The sequence below is a fragment of the Gasterosteus aculeatus genome, chromosome 10 (assembly GCF_964276395.1).
Source record: "Gasterosteus aculeatus chromosome 10, fGasAcu3.hap1.1, whole genome shotgun sequence".
NCBI classification, from domain to species: domain Eukaryota; kingdom Metazoa; phylum Chordata; class Actinopteri; order Perciformes; family Gasterosteidae; genus Gasterosteus; species Gasterosteus aculeatus.
In genome coordinates, this window is record NC_135697.1 from 2,406,629 (window position 1) to 2,427,366 (window position 20,738).

Consider the following 20,738-nt stretch of genomic DNA (forward strand, 5'->3'; position numbering starts at 1 on the left):
CAAGTCACAGTCAGACCAGAAATACAAGGACCAAACAAACACTAATGTGTGGTTACAAAAGCTCCAACGCCTCAGACTACTAACCAGTATAACCAATTCACAATCACCACGATAATAGTAAAATGTATTAAGTGCTTCCCTCCTTTTCACTGCACAGCGCGACTCCGTGTGACTCATGAATACAACCTGCAAACTCTGCTAAACCCCATGAACATTGTACCATGGAACTTAATATACTTTGCTTTGACTTTGTCCCGAATGAATGAATTAACTTTATTCATTAAGCACTTTATATGCACAGAATTCAGCATAAAGGGATTTACACATTTTTAAATACCATGTGCGTCATATGAAGGGGCAGCCGGGCTGTTCAGCGCCCTACAATATAAGGAAGTACTTTGAATCAAATCCTTTGGGAGAGACAGTGTGAGTTGCGTTATCTGATTTTATTTTGTGTTGAAACCCTGCCAGCAGCATTCTGTAGCTTTACTGCTTTTGGTAGATCGGCATGAAAAGGGTTACAGAATCATGCTTGAAGGAGGCAGTTCTGGTTAATGAATTCTACTGAGCTTTACAGTCCAGGTCCATATCTGAAATCATTTATTAATCTAGTTTGACTAGTTCATAACATCCAATGTCATTTCAACAAACTAGATAAGAACAGAAGCATAGTAATAGAGTTGAGGAGGTTCCACGTCTTTTAACTGAAAATCATTCTTTTATTTTTAATATTCACACAACATTTACATAATCTATTTATAAAGGTATGTTTGTACATGTTAAGTACATGTGTGTCCAACGTGGTCCCACAGAACCACCGTCTCACAGACGGGTCCAGGGTGACAGCGGTGGGTCACTGTGCTGGATTTTCCTCTTCAAAGAGCTCCTCCCTCAGTCGGTAGTAGCTCCCCTTCAACTCCATCAGTTCCTGGTGAGTCCCTCGCTCCTGAACTCTGCCGCCATCGATCACAACAATCTGATCGGCCCTCTGGATGGTCCTCAGCTTGTGGGCGATCACCAGCAGGGTCTGGTTAGGACAACTGGCCAAAGCCTGGTGAATCTGTGCAGGGTCAAGGACACACATATTCCTCTTTCAGTGCTTCTCTGTGTTGTTGAGTTGGTGAGCAGAGTCACCAACCACTCTGCAAACCACTCATCCTGCACACAGGGTCACATGGGGGCTGGAGTCTATCACAGCCAACTTCAGGCAATAGACACGGTTCACCCAGTATGGTTGAAAATGTATCTACTTTTCTTGTATCTTTGATTAAATGTTTATCTTCATCGCTCAATGCTCATCAATTAATTGAGCAATGATGTGTGCAGCACTTTGTCTCTACTGTACATAAATACTTAGAAGTGATTGATGGCACAGAACTTGTCTGAAATACACAGCCAGGGACTTCTGGCCCTGAGGGATGTTAAGACGTACCTTGTTTTCACTGGTCATGTCCAGAGAGCTGGTTATTTCATCCAGAATGAGGACCTGTGGCTGCCTGACCAGAGCTCGAGCGATGGCGATCTGCTGCCTCTGGCTCTTAGATAGTTGGCCCCCACCCTCACCCACCTCTGAGAAATGGACATCATGAAATCACAACGGATTGAGGTGAGTCGCCCGGGTTGGACCCTGACTGAGCACTGCTGGCCCTGTTGTCACCGTGTGCGTCGCTCAAGCTGATGCGAGATGCTCACGATTATGCTGCGTTTGTCTGTAATACATGTAATACTTGACTGGTTTCTTTACATGGCTCATAGGCAATAAAGCAGTTCCTCCAATGTGAGGGAGGACTTTACTGATAATTCCTCCTGGTCATTGTGGAGGTTAGTCTGTGGCTTTTTACAGGTTACACTTGCATCCTCCATGATTGACACTCGTTACCTTTTTGATTCTTCACGGTTCATTTTGTTTACTTTCCCTAAGTTCCAGCATTAATCTCTACAAATGATGTATTCTTTGCTTTTCTTTTTAACAGTAAAAAAAGGTTACCTGCATCGTAGCCCTTCTCCAGCTTCATGATGAAGTCGTGTGCGTTGGCTTTGCGTGCTGCTTCCTGGATCTCATCCAATGAGCATTCAGCGAGCCCGTAGGCGATGTTGTCTCTGATGGAGCCAGAGAAGAGGACAGGCTCCTGGCTCACCAAAGCAATCTGTCAATCACACTGTCATCAGCCTTCAGTTCCCAGGACCCCTCTGGCCTCAAGGTATCTGCATGTATGGTTTCTAACTGATGTTTCTTGTTGCACTATCAACTTGTCAATGTAACCGTTGTGGTACTAAACTAAAAAAGGATATTATTTTCCCAATATGATATTAAATTAAAAACAATTCAAACACAGATAAGAGACAGAAATTGTCCAAAGCAGGAGCGTGGTTTGCGTGATCAAAGCCGTAATGCTGAATCACCTTCTTGTGGAGGAAACGGTGGTCATAGGATTTCAGTGGTTCGTTGTCCAATAGGATTTCTCCGTCCTGCTGCTCATAGAAGCGCTGCAGCAGACTCACACATGTGCTTTTCCCTTTTCCAGATGTTCCCACCAGCGCTGTCATCTGACCTGACTTCAGCTCCAACGAAAAGTCCTAAAAGAGGAGATGAAACAGAAAATAGTTTTGTTTTTGTAGCTTATTGTACATTAATTTATAGGCAGCTGTAGATACTGAGGGAACCCTTGTGTACATTTACTTTAGCTTGTCACTTTCTAGACTCATCCCGTTTTTCCGCTATTGAAATTCATGCTAAAGAAGTCCCCTCTCTGGCGGCATGAGCTCACCTGCAGTACTGTTTTGTCGGGGTAAGTAGGATAGGCGAAGCTGAGATTGCGGAAGACGACGTTCCCTGTCAGCTGATCCGGTTTGAGTTTCCCCTCCATGCTGACCTGAGCTTTACGGTCCAGGTACTCAAACACTTTCCCAGCAGCCCCCACCGAGTTCAGCATGTCGCCAAAGATGTAGGTCAGTGTCTAAAAAGAACATGAAACTGAGCACTTGATGACGTCATCTTTACCTTTATATAGTGAAGGCGGAATGTTGAATAGGAATATTTATGCATGCAATCATGTGTAGTCTTTTAAACTGAGAGCCAAATATCATAACACATGATGACCCAACATGACACCACAAAGAGTTTGTTTCTATCATCTTTAAATAAAACATAAGAAAAGCCAGCAGTTATCTACCCTGATGTTGTCTCCAAGATCTGACTGGTAGAGGATGAAGGAAACCAGGTTTCCAGTGGTCATCTGTCCACTCCGGATGAACAGCCTGCCGTAGTACATCATGACCACCTGCATGCCTAAGCCTGTCAACTGTACACACACACTGTTACATGAGGTGATGTACAAGTATATACTCAGAAGTACCTGTTGTACGAAAAAACTACAAACTTCTCACCCTGCGCGCGAGAAGGTAAACAGCTCTGACAGCGTTCTGGCGCATCTTCAGGATGTGTGTGTCCATCAAGCGGTCGTCATAACGACGGGCTTCGTGTTTCTCTGTGTTGAAGCTACGTACCACATGAATACTGGACACCACCTCGTTCACGACTTCATTTGCCGGAGCCATGGAGTCGTGCACTGCCAGGGACAGCCGCTGGGGAGGAAGACAAAAGTCTTCTCAGTATTAAGTCACGGGTGGGTATCTTATATTAGAAACGTTAAAAAGACGGATGCTGATACAATAAAATGTCCTAAAAGATCATAATGTGATGTTCAATTATGAAGTAAATAGAGGTTTTCATAACGAACTCCAGTGCTTGGAAAAAAACTACAGCTTTTGTCCACAGGAAGCGTCAAAATCAACACAAAAGAAAGTTCAACATAAAAGCTTTGAGCTGAATAAGATAAAGGGAAAAAAACAGTTTTATATGTTATAATCATACACAAAATATGAGCAATCAACAAATGTTGATTTTTGATTCATCGCATCATTTGTCTTTTAAAAGACATAAGCACCTTTCTGCTACATAAAATAAAAGAGCTTTTTTGTGATGGAAAACAGGTAATCAAACGATCCTTTGGATCCCCGAGTTAATTCAATGTCTCTCATGAACCTGCCTTTCACCTGGTAGTGTGTGTCATAGATGTTCTGAATGAGGCTGGTGATGGGCACCTCCATCAATACCAGGAATGTGAGCTTCCAGGAAAGATTCATCATCAGGGAGATCATGCCCAGCGTCTTGATGAACGTCCTCAGCAGCACGTTGACATTGAGACACACCGCTCTTCCCATCAGGGTGGTGTCTTTAGACAACCTTGATGTGATTTCCCCTACACAGAAAATACAGAGTTTACATTCTGTCCTCTTCTGTTGTTCTGTGATGTTCTTGTTCTGTGACAATCTCATGTTCTGAAATGCCTCCTGTCCTGTCTTTATTGTGTCTTGCCATGACTTGTTCCATTGGCCATGTCCATTGATGAAGTATTCATACAGTAAACTGTATGTGCGTGTAATACGAGAGCCTCACCTGTCTTTGTTGTCTCAAAAAACCCAATCTCCTGTCTGGTCAAAGCCCCAAACAGCTGGACTTTAATTCTGCACGTGAAGGCGCTGATGGCGCACATTAAGAAACCTCCTCTGCAGCCTGCACTAAAAGAGCTGACGGATCATAAATACACAGTCACATGTTACGTTGTGAGCTACAGGCGCATTCCCTGGATGAGTGAGAGTGAAGAGGGGGACAAATTGTCCTATACCTGCCCAGAGAGTATAGTCCCATGAAAAGAAGCGCAGATACAAATTCATTGGGCCGATACTGAGTGCCAAGGATGTCAATGACTCTGCCAGTGTAGAACGGGATGAACATCTCACCTGAGTGGATGCAGAACATACAAAGTCACATACTGAGTGAAAATCAGCATCATATTAGCATCATCATCGATGTGGTCCAGCGTATCAGCAGAGTAACTGTTATAAGGCTAAGGCTTAAATTCACAGTGAGAATTGAAGATGAAAATAAGGACGATGACTTTTTAAAAATTTAACCAATGTTCATAGTTGTGAGTTTAGGCCAATTTAAAGAGATGCTCAGTCTTAGCATCTCTTTAAAGGGGCCTGAAGTGCACTGGAACATGAGTTATTTACTCATTAGTAGATGATAACGTGAATCCTGTACTGGAATGACAACCTCATCCTCATCATGTGACGTAGGCCGATACTTACACAAAACTGCCAGCGTCAGCATCAGCAGCCCCCCAAGGAGCAGCAGATATTCGGGTTTGTGCAAGGCCAGGACTCTCAAAAACAGCACTCTGGCCTTCTGTTTCTTCTCTTTACCGGCGGCAGCATCTTCCGCGTCCGGCACGCTGATTTCCCAAAACAGCGCACCGACCAGCGACGCTGCGGCGCAAACGAGCCAGCAGCGCGCATCCGCCGACGGGCCGCATTCGGTCTCCTCGCGGTAGAGCGCTTTGGTTCCGGTCTCAAACACCGCGGGCAGCAGACTGTGCGACGCGATAACGCGGATCAGCAACGGGTTGAGATCTCCGAGGGTGAGCAGAGTCACGGCGCTCAGTGCCGAGCAGCGGAGAGCCGCGTGGAGCCAGAGACGCGCAAAGTGTCCAAACACGCTGCGAGTCGCCACCAGTCCCGCTGCGTAAAACAAGGACAGGTCCACGCAGACTGCGGACACCAAAGCGATGCCTTTGCGGGTTACTTTTGCCATATCGGCTGTCGTCATGCAGCTACAGTCGTCTGCATAACCTTCTCTGTCGCTGCAGTCTGATGTTTGGTCCACTTTCACTTTCATTGTCTGGTTTCCCCGAAATCCTAACGGCTCCCTATAGAACTATTTTGGGTTCCTAAACTGAGTGGGTTACACATGTAAACTATCTTTTATTATCACTAACTTCACGAGAACATTACACCAGCATTAAAGTCCAAAGCCATTTATTGTAAATAAAAACAAAAATAAAACAGTAAATCACACAGGCTTTTATTTTTATTAAATTGCACATAAAAGAAAAGCATATAAAAGAACGATAAAGTATAATCAGAAAGCATGTAGACTTTTGTTTAAGCAGGATGACCAACAATCAACCGCTTAGGCTTCTTACTTTAGTCTGATTAGCAGTGAAGATAAGAGGGAATAATAATGTGAATAAAAAACTTGACTTTGACTCTTTAGATGCTTGTGACACTAAATAACTCTTTTATTTACTTTTACTTTTTTGCCCTCCATTCTTATCCTTCAAAATAAAACCCACAAAACATAATTTCATGTATTTGCTAGACAATCAGTTTGTCCATCCATCCATCCATCCATCCATTGTCAAACCGCTTATCCTGCACACAGGGTCGCTGGAGTCCATCCCAGCCAACTATGGGCGATAGACAGGGTACATCCTGGGTTGGTCGCCAGCCAATTGCAGGACTACACACAGACACACAACCATTCACACATCTACGGGCAATTTAGAGTCACCAATTAACCTGATCCCCAGAGCATGTCTTTGGACTGTGGGAGGAAGCCGGAGAACCCGGAGAGAACCCACGCAGACACGGGGAGAACATGCAGACTCCACACAGAAAGACCACTGGGCGGAATCGAACCCAGGACCTTCTTGCTGTGAGGCAACGGTGCTAACCACCACACCACCGTGCCGCCCCAATCAGTTTGTAAAGGCCTTAAATAATGTGTTTAATGTGTTATTGTTATACAATTGTTTTCTTTAATCAGATGCAAAAACTAGATAACAGCAAAGACGTATCAGCCTTTCTCTCCCCATATTGGCTTCGGCCATTCAAAAGCAAACATCTGTCGGCAACTAAATAAAACATTACTCTTAATTGACCAAATAAGAGTTTGTTTGTTATAATTATCTAAATAATGAACCACAAATGACTTTTAGATTTTTAATGACATAGCGTATCACAGAGCCATGCAATGATTAGATTTGAATTAAACTTTTTAGTAAGTATTTTGATGTGGTGCTTTTCTAGTTGATAAGCTGCATGAGCTGACAGAAGAACCAAAGTATTGTGAGCAAACTGAAAAACTAGTATCATCCCGCACAGCAGCAGCTTGGCAGACCAGAGACGAGGAAATAGGAAATAGGAAGTGTTACTGGTCAAAGAAGGTGGGTAAGTCATTTCCTAGAACCACTTTCTCCTCCGTGCCGTGTTCATCAATGGACACAATATAGGCCACGCCTCCACTGGAGCCATCGCGGTTTATCGCCAAAGACAGAGCTGCGAGAGGAAGAGGAGAGAAGGCGTGAGGAAGGAGAGGAGAGGTTTTATTAGACAACATGTGTCACCTCACATAAATAAAACAAGCAGTCAGTAGGAAGCAAATGTCTGGTGTCTCTTTCACATTCAAATAAACCGTCTGAGGAAAAAAAAATCTTTGTGTGGAGAAAACCAACGTACTGTTGACAACAAACTGCTGGCACTCCTCCTTGCTCATGCCTCCGCGAAACTCAGCATCAACAAACCCATAAACATATTGTAATGGGAAAATGATATGTGACCCTTTTAAATGCTTCATTTGTATAACCAGTTTATTAGTTGCAAGTGCTTAGGTCACAAAGGCCCTGACATAAAAACTGATGTCTCCCTCTTGGATTAGATGTTTCCAGCGTCATAGCTGTAGAGATTGAACAAAGTGTTTGTTATGTCTATGACCACCTTTGTTTAAGCATGTTGGGAGAGCAAGGACACGGTCGAAGAACTGACGTGTCTCACATGGACGAGGTGTTCCCAGTACCCTGGCTGTAGAGACTCAACAAGATGGTTAACGGTCTCTGTTGACGCCACCGATATCTAAGTTTAGGTATAAGAACTGCCTCGATGTGTTGAGAGGAAAAAAGGAGGTTCTTGACAGTCTACTGACCACGTAGCTGTTGTGACCCTTTTTTCCCTTGCAAGGAAATAAACGGAGAAAAGACATACTTGACTCAGAGCCTTTGTTTCTTACTTAACGATTGTCTGTGCAAAATCTTCCACCACAATTTGGTGTCAGAAGTGGGATCGTTTGAAGCTCCGTCGGGACTCCGAGGACGTCCGGGAAGGGACCCCTTCAGGATCCACCAAACGTGATTCTGCCCTATACCTCATCACACTCAGAGAGAGGGGACCGGCGACCAAAAGAGACCTGATTGGCTTCAACACGATCCGATGAGGAAGATTTTCACACGAATCGGGTAAGAAGTTGATATTCTGATTTTCAAACGGGGCTTCCTGAATTATAACGGGTGATAACAGATTACAAAGACGGGTATTTAGTACTTTAGGATTTTTTTTCTCTCTTCTTAGAAAATCCAAATTTCGGTTATTTGATTGGGCTTCTAATGATGATAACTTGTCTTTTTATCCGGTTATTTGAAAAATGTGTATAAAATTATAAGAGTAATTGTACAGTATTTCCGGTTCATCAGCATCCAACTTTTTACTGAGGAAGACAGGGAGCAATGTGCGCATTTACGATTGTATTCAGACTAACTATCTGAAAATCGCATTATTGTGACCCTTGACCAAAAGGGGGAGGACAGGGAGCAATTTGCGTATTACGATTGTATTCAGACTAACACTCTGAAAACGCATAATTGTGACCCTTGACCAAAGGGGAAGACAGGGGCAATTGACAATTGTGACCCTTGACCGAAGGGGAAGATAGGAGGGATTTTGAGAGTTCACTGAAGTCGCAAAATCTCAGCCCTTGACCTAACAGGAAGACAGGAACAATATCGGGATTTTCGGACAGTAATCTGAAAACAGATATTTGCGCCCTTGACCTATATTTATTAACCAATAGTTCTGGTTGGGTTTTAACTTGTATTTTTCCTACGTAAAAGAAAATCAAGACTTATAGTGACGACTATATTTTAAGTAATAAAAAGTATACTTCACCACGCCTGAAAGATGGGTGGTGTACACGGTAAAGGTAAAAAGGAAATGGGTTCTCCGGAGGGACCCATTGTGGATCTGATGAGAAGGAAATATGGAGATCAATCTCTAGAGTTTTTGCCCGAGTGGTCAAAAGATTTTGGGTTCCCTGCAAATGGTTCTTTCAGTAGAATAAAACTGAACATGTTACGAACAGGCTTAGAGGGAAAAGAGAAGGGTATAAAATCTCAGAGGGTGATAAAAGGCAAAGACTTGGAGAACATTGAGAAACAAAGTAAATGGTTAAAATGGTGGGAGGATGAATGTGAATGTAGAGAAAGGAAACAAATGGCTAAAGAATTGACATGCGCAAAAACCACATTGGTTGAAAAACCAGATCCAAATGTTATTGAACAAAATGACCGATGTGCTTCTTCTCCCTTGTATCCGAGTCTCACAGGGGCTGGCGGCCCTCTCCTCAACACATGCCCACCACCGTACCCTGCTTCATCTGCGAACCAGCAACCTCCGTCTGCAGGAGCACATATCAAAGTTCACTACACCCGGCAGAGGGAGGAAAAGGAAGCGGCAGTGAAAGCAGCACAGGAACGACTCCTCGGCGAAGAGGAGGAAAAGAGACAGGCTGCTCTCCCCACTCGATCTCGCTCTCCAGGAGCAACCGGAGGGGACACTTCTGCCATCAACAAACTGATTGCAGAGCAACCATCTACATCAGATGTTTTTTCCCCCTCCTTCGACCCAGAGGGAGTTCCCCCGGATGCAAAATCTGTGCTCCAAACCCCAATGATTCAAGTACCAGGACACTCAGGTCCCATACTTGTTTTCCGGCCTTGGACTGATACGGACATTAGAGCTGCAATGGCTCATCTCCCGCCGATACAGCACTCGGGAAGACTGTTTGCTGAAGCATTCATGGACTTCTGTAAGCAATTCCTGCCCAACTTTGCTGAAATTCGACGTGTTCTAATGAGTCACGTGGGTCCGACTCACTACCAGAAGCTCAACCAGCTGGTTGCAGGAGACACCAGTGCGGCCGACGTTGAATGGAGTTCAAATCAAAATAAGCCGTACAGAGACGCACTCACGGCTTTGAACGACGGCATAAAGACATTGTTCCCTGACAAAGTGGATATGACTCCCATCAACAATACCAAGCAGGCAGCGGGTGAGTCCGTCCATGATTACTACCAAAGACTTCTCACAGTGTTTAATCTTAACAGTGGCATTCCACAACCCGCCGTGTTAGGAGACGCTCTGGGGACGTGGGAATCACACCTGAAGAATGCTTTCATGAATGGACTATTGCCCGACATAAAAATGAATGTGCAGCGCTCTGTGGCTGGAATGGAAGACTCGCGACTCGCGGATGTAAAGAAACATGCTGCGCATGCGCAATCCATGGACATAGAGAGAACTGACCACGAGGGGAAAAGGCGGTCACGTCAGATTGAACTCGCCCAACTGACTATGCTCCAAGCTGTCACTCAACTTGCCAGAAACGACCGCCCACGGGATCCCAACCAACGGGGCGGATTCAGGGGGCGTGGTCGGGACATGACGAGGGGACGCTCCTCCTGGAACCAGGAGGGATCACAGCTGTCTCCACCCAATGACTATGATACGTGTTTCCGCTGTGGCGAACAGGGACATTGGCACAGAGAATGTCCACAAAATGCACCTCGTAGAGGATGGGGGCGTGGACTGGCCAGACGAGGAAGGGGTGGCAACGCACAATCCGATTGACGTGAGGCGGAGGGGGAGGAGGCTGCATGTGAGGGGGAGACGGCAACCACGCTGAGGCCTCACATGATAAGGGAAGTAAAACACACACACACCGCAGCCTGCAATGAAGAAACGCTTTCTGCACTAACTCCCTGCACGCACACTCACACTCACACACACACACTGGAGCAACAACAAGCTCTCGTGGACATCACAGAGCAATTGAGAACACAACAAAAGCTTTCACTTAAACACACATATGCAAAGTTTTCAGGAAAATCATTTGAAAATATGCCCACCACTATGGTGCAAATTCAAGGGAAACTTTTATCGTTTTTGGTTGATTCGGGGGCTACACATTCTGTAATACAACAGAAGTATTTTCCAGGTCAGAAACTTAGTGGAAAACAGGTTTTCTCACAAGGAGCTTCAGGGATGACTATTGTAGAGAGATTTACGGCACCTATGACCAGTACACACACTGACTCAACTGACCCTGAACCAGACATCACAGTAAAACATTCCTTTTTGCTGTCCTCTTGCTGTCCCATTAATCTAATGGGCAGAGACCTCATGTGTTCTTTCGGCATTAGCCTCATCTCCACTCCTACAGGGTTGCAAGTGGTGAGATGCAGAGCCATTGACCAGATGGCAAAGACAGTTATGAGTGATCCAATGTTTGTGTACCAGTGGTGGCTTCCAATTGACTCACAATCAGAACTGTCCCACCTGGCAGCATCACGCGTCCAGCCTGAGGCAGAGTGCATGGATGCTTCATATCTCCACTGCACAGCTCATGTGTCACATGGGCCAGATAAGCAATATGATGCATTATTTCTACAGGATCTGAATGATCAAATTGCATGTATGACATTGTTTTGGTCCACACTTAAATGTGCTGTTTCCGTTTCTCTCACCCCCTCTCAGCAGCACCTCTTTGATGTAGACTCTTCTTTCCCACACATCTCCTTGTCTAAAGCAGCAACAGACCAATGGAGAGATTTGGGACCTTTTGTCGCAGCGTGCGAGGCATTGACAGATTGGGAGGCTACACCAGATCCACTTGTGATGCGCTCTCCGTCGACAGGCTTCTTTAAACAGCCATTCGCATTTTGCACACCTGCTCTCAGATCTGTTTATGTCATGGATGAAAATAACATATTTTCTGACACACACACTGATACATTTTTGACTAATGTCTCCTCTATTTCTCCTGCCCTCAGTTCTGTTCCAGACACCTTGTGGGCAGCGCATAAATATGACGTGGGACTCATCAAAAAATGTCAACCTGTGGTCATCACTCCTCGATCAGACTTCCGTCCCCACAAACATCAATACCCACTGCGCCAAGAGGCCATTGACGGTATAACACCGGTGTTCAACTCCCTCTTAAAGGCCGAAGTCATTGTTCCATGTCCTGACTCGCCGGTAAGAACACCTATTTTTCCAGTTAAAAAGATCAGAGATGCAGGCAAACCAACTGAGTGGCGCTTCGTGCAGGACCTAAAAGCAGTTAATGCAGCCGTCCACGCACGAGCCCCAAATGTTCCCAACCCTTACACCATTATGGCACAGGTTCCACCTGATGCTCGATGGTTTTCCGTGGTTGACCTCTCAAATGCTTTTTTCAGTGTCCCGGTGGACATTGACAGTCAGTTTTGGTTTGCGTTTAATTTCAATGGCAAGCCTTACACTTTCACACGCTTGTGTCAGGGCTACACAGAATCACCTACGATCTACAACGAGGCACTCAGGGAAAGTTTGGAGAGCCTCACTTTGTCTCCAGGAACAGCTCTTTTGCAGTATGTTGATGACTGTTTAATTGCAGCTCCAACACAAAAGCAGTGTGAACAGGACACACTCAAATTGCTTCAACACTTAGCAGCGGAAGGACACAAGGCCAGCCTATCCAAACTACAGTTTGTTTCACAGAACGTTCATTTCCTAGGCCATAACATTTCCGGTGAAGGGAAGACACTATCACCAAAACGCATCGCCTCAATTGTAACACTTCCAAAACCACAAACCAAGAAACAGATGATGTCATTTTTGGGAATGTGTTCCTACTGTAGGTCATTTATTCCAAATTACTCCCAACTCGAGCAACCTCTGTCCGCATTGATACATGGGAAAAATATCAGCGCGCATGATAAAATTCAGTGGCTCCCTGCAGCCTCTCAAGCTTTCACGGACATGAAATGCGCGTTACAAGTTCCTCCGACTTTGGGTCTTCCTGATCCTCACAAACCGTTCACACAAACCGTTGATGAACGTTCTGGATGTATGACATCAGTGCTCCTACAATCCCATGGCGATAAACTACGACCAGTAGCTTATTTCTCTGCAAAACTCGATCCGGTAGCAGCAGGCTTACCACAGTGCCTTCGAGCTGTGGCAGCTGCTGAAAAGGCTCTTACAGCCTCTCGTGACATTGTAGGCTATGCTACGCTAACATTATTGGTTCCACATTCGGTTTCACTGATTCTTCTCGAACAGAAGTCGTCTCATTTATCTGCAGCGCGTTACCTTCGATATCACACATGTCTCCTAGACATGCCGAATGTTACAGTAAAACGCTGCAATGTCCTCAATCCTGCATCTCTTCTCCCCACTCCGGAGGATGGAGAGGAGCATAATTGTTTGGCTGAGCTGGAAGCTCAGTGCACACCTCGACCAGACCTCGCAGATACACCTCTGCTCAACAGTGACATGGTAATGTATGTTGACGGATCTGCTACACGGGATCCCCTGACTGGTTCTAATCTTGTGGGTTTCTCTGTTGTTTCAGACTCAGCTGTTCTGTGTTCCGGCCCTCTTCCATGTCACCTCTCAGCCCAAGCAGCAGAATTAATCGCACTAACAGAAGCTTGTAAACTAGCTAAGGATAAAACGACAACCATTCACACTGATTCCAGATACGCTTTTGGCGTGGTTCATGATTTCGGCGCGCTGTGGAGACACAGAAATTTTCTCAAATCGGATGGCAAACCAGTGTTACACCACACTCTGATAGCAGAACTATTGGATGCCATTTTGTTGCCCACAGCTATTGCCGTTTGTAAATGTGCAGCGCACACATCCGGCACAGGCGACATCGCAAAGGGGAATGAGCGAGCAGACTTAGCTGCAAAAGCGGCTGCTAGACGTCCTCTTCCCAAACCATCACGCCCAGTTCCTGCCATGTGTTCTCTTCCCTCCTCTCTTGCAGCCGTGCAGTCCCTCTCTACTTCAGATGAGAGACGTTTTTGGTCCTCCTCAGGCTCCAAATTCATAGACGGCATCTGGTATGGTCCGAATGGTAATCCATGCTTACCTAAACATTTCTTCCCTCACTATGCGAAATTGACTCATGGGTTAGACCATGTGTCAAAAGGGGGAATGTTAAGTATCATTGATGCAACATGGTTCACAAAAGGTTTTGCAGCTTACGCACAAAGGTTCTGCCAAGCATGCATAACATGTGCAACTCACAATGTAGGTCGTTCAGTACAGGTGTCACATCATGCAGCACATCCACCGCCTGCAAGACCGTTTGAACATGTAATGATGGATTTTGTGGAACTCTCCCCATCGGAAGGTGAGAAACACTGTCTTGTAATGGTAGACATGTGGTCCAAATGGGTTGAGGTGTTTCCCTCCAGTAAGCAGACTGCCTCCACAGTGGCTAAAGCCTTGATTTCAGAGATCATTCCCCGCTGGGGAATCCCAAGCAAAATTTCTAGCGACAATGGTTCACATTTTGTCAACCAAGCAATCACAGAATTAAGTGCATACCTGGGTATTGACTTAAAAACACACTGCGCATACCACCCAGCTAGTGGAGGAGCGGTAGAGAGAGAGAATGGAACATTGAAAACAAAACTGGCCAAATGTTGCACAGACACAGGTCTACCGTGGACAAAAGCACTGCCCTTGGTTCTGATGTACATGCGGATGAGGAAACGAACACGCAGCAACCTAAGCCCATTTGAAATCCTTTTCGCAGTTCCTCCCCATATAGGTGTGGAAGCTCCAGGAACACCACTCCCTTCCACCACAATGTGCGAGAATGACATGTTAACCTATTGCATTCGACTGTCTTCCACTTTGTCTGATGTAAGAAAACAGGTTGTAGCTGCACTTCCAAGAGAAGCAACGGGTCCACTACACCGACTGCAACCAGGTGACTTCGTGGTGGTAAAGGACTTCAGGAGGAAAAGTTGGAAAGCTAAACGGTGGCAGGGTCCATTCCAGATTCTCCTGGTCACCCAAACAGCGGTCAAAGTAGCTGAAAGAGCAACTTGGGTCCACGCATCCCATTGCAAGAAGGTTCCAGATCCAGTACCAGCAGTGGGCTCAGGCGACCCTACCTCCACAACAAGTGTCAATCAACCGACACCACCGATCCAGTGACCACGGACGGGCAGTTGACCGACAGACACACAGTGCATTGTGATCTGTGTTGACTGTCTACAACGCGGATGCCTCACAAGAAAGAAGGTTGGCAGACTCCACATCCCAACGTGTACCTGCGGACCAACACAAGAAGAAGAACACGGCCAGGACCCCTCCACATAGACACAGTAGTCGTTTGTGCCACGACAGTTTTATTCATATTATTGCTTGCTTCAGTTTCATTATATCTCAGCATCTTTTTGTGATTCCGTAGTCAGCTATCTAAAGAGTGGGTCTCTCTTATCATGGAACGACAGCGTTCATGGAACCCCCTCAGACGACTGGGGGGGACTCGTGTAACCATGTGTTTATTTGCAGGTGTCACTTTATTTGTGTTGATTCCATATTTTGTCCTCCACCAGAAACATTTAGACGACTTACTTGACCGACGCAACAACTCAACTCACTCTAACTCGACCATTCGCAACCGCACCAAGCGAGCACTGACCCGCCTAGACAACCGGTTCGAAAATGGGATGAACCCATTGAACAAATATTCTGCAAATATGTGGTGGCGCTATGCTCAACACGTAGCGACAAAACAAAATGCTTCCGACTGTTACGTATGTTCTCCGCTACCCATCAGCACTAATCAACCACGGCTAGCCGTAGCCCCCCTGGGGAAGTCTGAAGGATGTTTCTGCGGGCTCTCGGTTAGTGGGTGGTATGTGCCCCCCATAGTCCTGTATATATCCAACGATAGCGACAAAGATTCTTTGTTTATTTATGAGTTATCCCCATGGGAAACAATAGATGATTTGGACTGTGCACAATCTCACGATATCAAACGATACACGGCTAGCCAAACGTCTACATTCGCACTCCAGGCTCAGGAAAGCCGAACACGGTTTCCTCTCTGCTATGCTCGTGATGGGACACATCCAGTGGGGAAAACAGACCCTGCAAGGTGTGACACGATCCTCATTGCAGGAAACCATGCGTTTAATGATTTAAATTGCAATAAAGACCATTTCCCAACTTTCCGAAACGACTGCGCCAAAAACCACAACAGGAGCTTTTGCCAAGCTAAGGGCACTGCAGAAAGGGCCGCAAAAGTGCCCATTCATCTCCAAAAATGGTCATGTTCTGGCTGGACTTTCACTCCAGTAAATCCACGAGATTGCCCGCCCAATGTTAATTGTTCTGTTTTCCATTTCACTTTCCTCCCTGGGAAGAACGGTACTTATCCAGTGACCGAGGGATGGTGGCTGTGTGGCACCACCCTCCGCGTGTCTCTCCCCCCTCAGTGGAGCGGAATATGTACTCCTGTTCGCGTTACTGATCATACTTTTATTCTCACAGCTACAACAGGGACAAGCAAACGAACAAAACGAATGGCCGCATTGGACACTGGCCTTAACCCGGAAGTCAATTTTGCGCCACACGACTCAATCTGGGGCAGCGATGTGCCTGACGAGTTCAAACACGCCAGTACGTCAGTTAAAGTTTTGTGGGGACTGTTTCCATGGACAGGAGTGGGAAAAAACACGCTACGACTTGAAACCGTTGATTACCGTTTCAAAAGCTTTGTAAACATGACTCTAGCTGGCCTTAAGGGTATTCGCGAGGAAATGACCGCCATGCGTTTAATGATTATGCAGAACCGCATGGTACTAGACCAATTGACCGCTGCCCAAGGAGGTGTTTGTGCTATCGTAGGAGAATATTGCTGTACGTTTATCCCTGAGAATGACAAAGACGAAGGCATAATCCATCAGGCGATACAAAACATGACAAAACTTCGGGAATCTATGACAAGAGATAAATCTCCCTCCCCAGATTGGCTCACACGGGTGTGGTATTCATGGAAAGGAACACTAATACAAGCAGCTACTATCCTCTGTGTTCTCTTCGCATTCGTAATTTGCGGTATCCCATTGATCCGTCATACGATTGCCCAACTCCTGGCGAAACAAATGGCTATGTACAGCCTGGGGTCACCTGATGACTCACCACCAAACTTGTTCCCTAGACGCGACTCTGACAATAACCCCAACAGTGACTCGGACTCCCTTGACGAGCTGAACACTTACGACCTCGACACATACGCATAGTGACATAGTGACACACTGTCTGTGTGCATTCCTGGTGTTCTAAATGTTTTTTGTTTCACAGTAGCTTGCTAAAACAATGAGAAATAACATTCTCACAAAAACAGCTTTTATCCTTGCATTTATTAGTATGTAACGTAAATATGATTGATATAATGACCTTTCCACAATATTCTATATCTGTATTGTGTGAAAGGGGATCAAGTTCTGGTATTGTGATTTAAACATGTTCTCATTTCTTTTTTATTTCAATACTGTACACATGACATCTGGGGTGTAACGCTCAAATCCTGTGAGAAGGTTTCCAGTCTTTATCTTCTCCTAACAGATTTCTTCCTATTTTCCCATTTCGGAGGGTTTTTTTAGGGAGTTTTTGTTCTGTGGCAGGAAAAGTTTTGTGAGCGATGTCCGGATGTTCATGTTTTGTGATATTTGATGTGGTAGATATCAGATGGTAAATTTTTAGAGTAGTCATTCTAAATTGATTGCATAGTTTGTGATTATTATGTAATCAAAAGAGTGGAATGTAATGGGAAAATGATATGTGACCCTTTTAAATGCTTCATTTGTATAACCAGTTTATTAGTTGCAAGTGCTTAGGTCACAAAGGCCCTGACATAAAAACTGATGTCTCCCTCTTGGATTAGATGTTTCCAGCGTCATAGCTGTAGAGATTGAACAAAGTGTTTGTTATGTCTATGACCACCTTTGTTTAAGCATGTTGGGAGAGCAAGGACACGGTCGAAGAACTGACGTGTCTCACATGGACGAGGTGTTCCCAGTACCCTGGCTGTAGAGACTCAACAAGATGGTTAACGGTCTCTGTTGACGCCACCGATATCTAAGTTTAGGTATAAGAACTGCCTCGATGTGTTGAGAGGAAAAAAGGAGGTTCTTGACAGTCTACTGACCACGTAGCTGTTGTGACCCTTTTTTCCCTTGCAAGGAAATAAACGGAGAAAAGACATACTTGACTCAGAGCCTTTGTTTCTTACTTAACGATTGTCTGTGCAAAATCTTCCACCACAATATGAGCTTCCAGAGCCGCCCACGGCAAAGGGCTGCCTCGTCAGGAGACCACTCAGGGCGGCAAACACCTGGGAGAGGTCAAAGGGCACAGGAGCAGACAGGAGCAAGTCAGATGAATGGACTCCTGTAACATCATATCTGTTGGCTGGATGGGATTTTATCTTTGATGTGCAACCTTAACGCCACTTTAGCCCAAGTAGCAGACATTCATTTTGACATCATTAACATGCCCTGGTAATCTTTCTTGTTTATGGCTTGAATCTCTGCCATGTTTTTACTGACCTGTCCCCCGTCTCTTCTGTCCCAGCCGGCCACGATGAGATGGGCCGACAGCTCCTCTTTGTACTTGTACGAGATGTTCCTCACCACAGTGGCCGCTGAGCGAACCTGTGGGTCCTCATCGATCTCGATACTGACGGAGGGAGGAAACAGGATATCCAATGAAAACAGCCCAAGATAAACGCTGTACCGTGGTACTGAATGTGTCTTCACCTGTGGACATCGAGCTGGTAGTGGACAACCTCGGCGATGGTCTGAGCGTCGGCAGCAGAGCCGGACAGAGCACAGTAGATCTTGTCATGGAGGTGAGACAGCTTGTTCATCACCCTGTTCACCACCGACGCCCTGCAGGGAGGGAGGAACAGGGGGAGTTTGGCTTTGTGCAAAAGCATCTGCACCCTGCTACTTTTTGTATTTCTGGATGGAAGCTCAGCTGTGTGTCATTGTCTCAGTAACAATCAACACCCAGCATGCAACGCTACTGACAGCAGTTCATTTCTACTCTATAGAATTCTACCCTCTGATTCCAGTGTCTTCATTGTGTGATCTTTCTCTGCTGACATTTATTCCTTAAGGCTCCGTAGTTCTACGTGTAACCATCTGATAGCCCACAGTTAAGTGTACTTGTCTAGCAGACTATCCTGTTACAGTAGCCACTATTATTTTATTCCATGTGTCCATCCAGCAACATTGGTGGATCCAAATGTTGTAAGAAAAACATATATGATGTCATTTCTTTCTAATCATCCAAAATAATGTGAAGTGTGTGGGTATTTCTCCAAGTAGGCCGCTGACTGGTCGATACTGTGATGCATTGAGTGGGCCGGTCTGACCTCGGGCCACGTCCCCCCCCCAGTCCGCCCCTGAGTACTTGTATGTCTAAACTAGTGACACTGCATGTTAAAGACGAACAGGTGGAAGGATTTAGTGTCAGTAAGCATTCATGCAAATACTATCTAACACATATAATACTATGTTTCCTCAGAGAGAGAGGCGGTATCATGCAGGTAGAACTGGACCGCGCATGCAGACGCGCACGCACGCGCACGCGCGAGCTCACCCTGCAGACACTCTGGAATCAGACCCCAGCACGACCCCTCCGTCAAACTCTACGGCGATGATGGTGGTCTGCAAACAGAGGTAGAGGTCCTTCAGGGTTCATATGCAGCGGTTCTCGGCGCGGTCTCCGACGTGTAGGACGTCTACTTACTCCGGTCTTCACCTCCTGAGACAACCACTCCGTCCCCGTCTCCTGCAACATGCTGATCCGCTTCTGGTACCGACCGAGCGACGTGGAGCCAAACGTTGACTCGAGCAGTCCGGGTTTACGACGTTTTCCTCGGGGAGCCTCTTTGAGTCTCTGGACGTGTTCTCGACGCGTTTGTCCGCACGTCACACGGACTCCATGTTGTCCTCAATCAAATCGAAATTGAAAGTGAAGTTGTTCCTCCTGCAACGAGCTGCAAACACGGACAGTGTGTCCCGATTTGCACTGAAATGCACTAAAACTCAGCGAACATTGAGTCCTCTTTGAGGGGGGGGAACAAATCAGTTTTCAAAGCCTTTATAAAAGTGTTATGAAACGTGTAAATAACTCATCACAGCAATAAATGTTGATTAACAAGAAGAACGTTTTTTTTGCAGTATGATAGAACTAGAAAGAATAGATCGTTGACCTCTGACAAACGTATTTATTGTACAGCGAGTGTAGCTGAGTGTAGGAAGAGAATCGATTGAGATGACTTTATTGTTTACCAGCTACCCAGCAGCCTCTCTGCCTCACTTCTGGCCTCCAGGGGACCATCTGTCCAAGAGGACAGCAGGTCGGCTGAGTTAAGGGGTCCGTTCCTGGGGAGCAAAGTCTCCTGCTTAACAGGTGTGAAGCCCCCTTTCTTGGTCAGGTGGTGATACGCGTTGGTTGGGTCCAGTTTAAGGGGACACGTTACCAGACGTCCCCAAAGACACTGGAGACAGACGGTTAGCTGTTAGCTGTAGCAACGCCAAAGGACCCCAATGTGGGGAGTCACTCACTATTATTATAATAAATAAAAGTAAAGGAGGAAAAAGGAGGAACAACAACAATGGAGCTACAACCATAAAGTGTTTTTTCACAATCCAGATAACATCCAATACATTTTCGTTCCATCAAATAATTGTTTTTAAAGCTTTACAGCTACAGCGGAGGACGACAGAGCTCTAAACAGAAAGCAGAACATGAACTGGATTGATTGTATTGACACATGTTGGACTGCGTCTTTTTATTCTGGTCCCTCCGACACTTTTAAATGACGAACTCGTCTTTAAGTGCGTTTCAGACTGTGTGACGTACTAACTGTTAGATTGTGGGCCACAAAGTGAATCCACAGCCATGAAATAGTCAAAACA

The 20,738-nt window shown here is 45.6% G+C and overlaps 2 protein-coding genes and 1 long non-coding RNA gene across 4 annotated transcripts; 1 reads left to right on the plus strand and 2 right to left on the minus strand.

The window, feature by feature from the left end:
• Window positions 1-248: 248 nt before the first annotated feature.
• LOC120826741 (antigen peptide transporter 2-like) lies at window positions 249-5,942 on the minus strand. 2 transcript variants are annotated; one of them, XM_078080706.1, is made up of 11 exons: window positions 5,155-5,942; window positions 4,689-4,803; window positions 4,460-4,590; window positions 4,057-4,262; window positions 3,388-3,585; window positions 3,174-3,302; window positions 2,769-2,957; window positions 2,404-2,577; window positions 1,988-2,147; window positions 1,433-1,569; window positions 249-1,060 (listed from the first exon to the last, which is right to left on the minus strand). In XM_078080706.1, exons 1-11 carry the CDS (start codon window positions 5,738-5,740, stop codon window positions 854-856), a joined length of 2,232 nt encoding a protein of 743 aa, XP_077936832.1. In that variant the 5' UTR covers window positions 5,741-5,942; the 3' UTR covers window positions 249-853. The 2 variants fall into 2 exon arrangements, 1 of the variants encoding a protein (XP_077936832.1); XR_013450788.1 differs by having other exon boundaries at window positions 699-1,060; window positions 1,433-1,709.
• A 5,084-nt stretch (window positions 5,943-11,026) lies between these two features.
• Window positions 11,027-14,137, plus strand: LOC144383427 (uncharacterized). The gene is made up of 2 exons (XR_013450794.1): window positions 11,027-13,272; window positions 13,349-14,137. It is a non-coding gene; the product is annotated as an uncharacterized LOC144383427 (long non-coding RNA).
• A 3,024-nt stretch (window positions 14,138-17,161) lies between these two features.
• On the minus strand, window positions 17,162-19,857 carry LOC120826012 (proteasome subunit beta type-9-like). Its single transcript, XM_078080715.1, has 5 exons — window positions 19,564-19,857; window positions 19,414-19,481; window positions 18,567-18,698; window positions 18,357-18,486; window positions 17,162-18,142 (listed from the first exon to the last, which is right to left on the minus strand). Exons 1-5 carry the CDS (start codon window positions 19,612-19,614, stop codon window positions 18,041-18,043), a joined length of 483 nt encoding a protein of 160 aa, XP_077936841.1. The 5' UTR covers window positions 19,615-19,857; the 3' UTR covers window positions 17,162-18,040.
• Window positions 19,858-20,738: the final 881 nt, after the last annotated feature.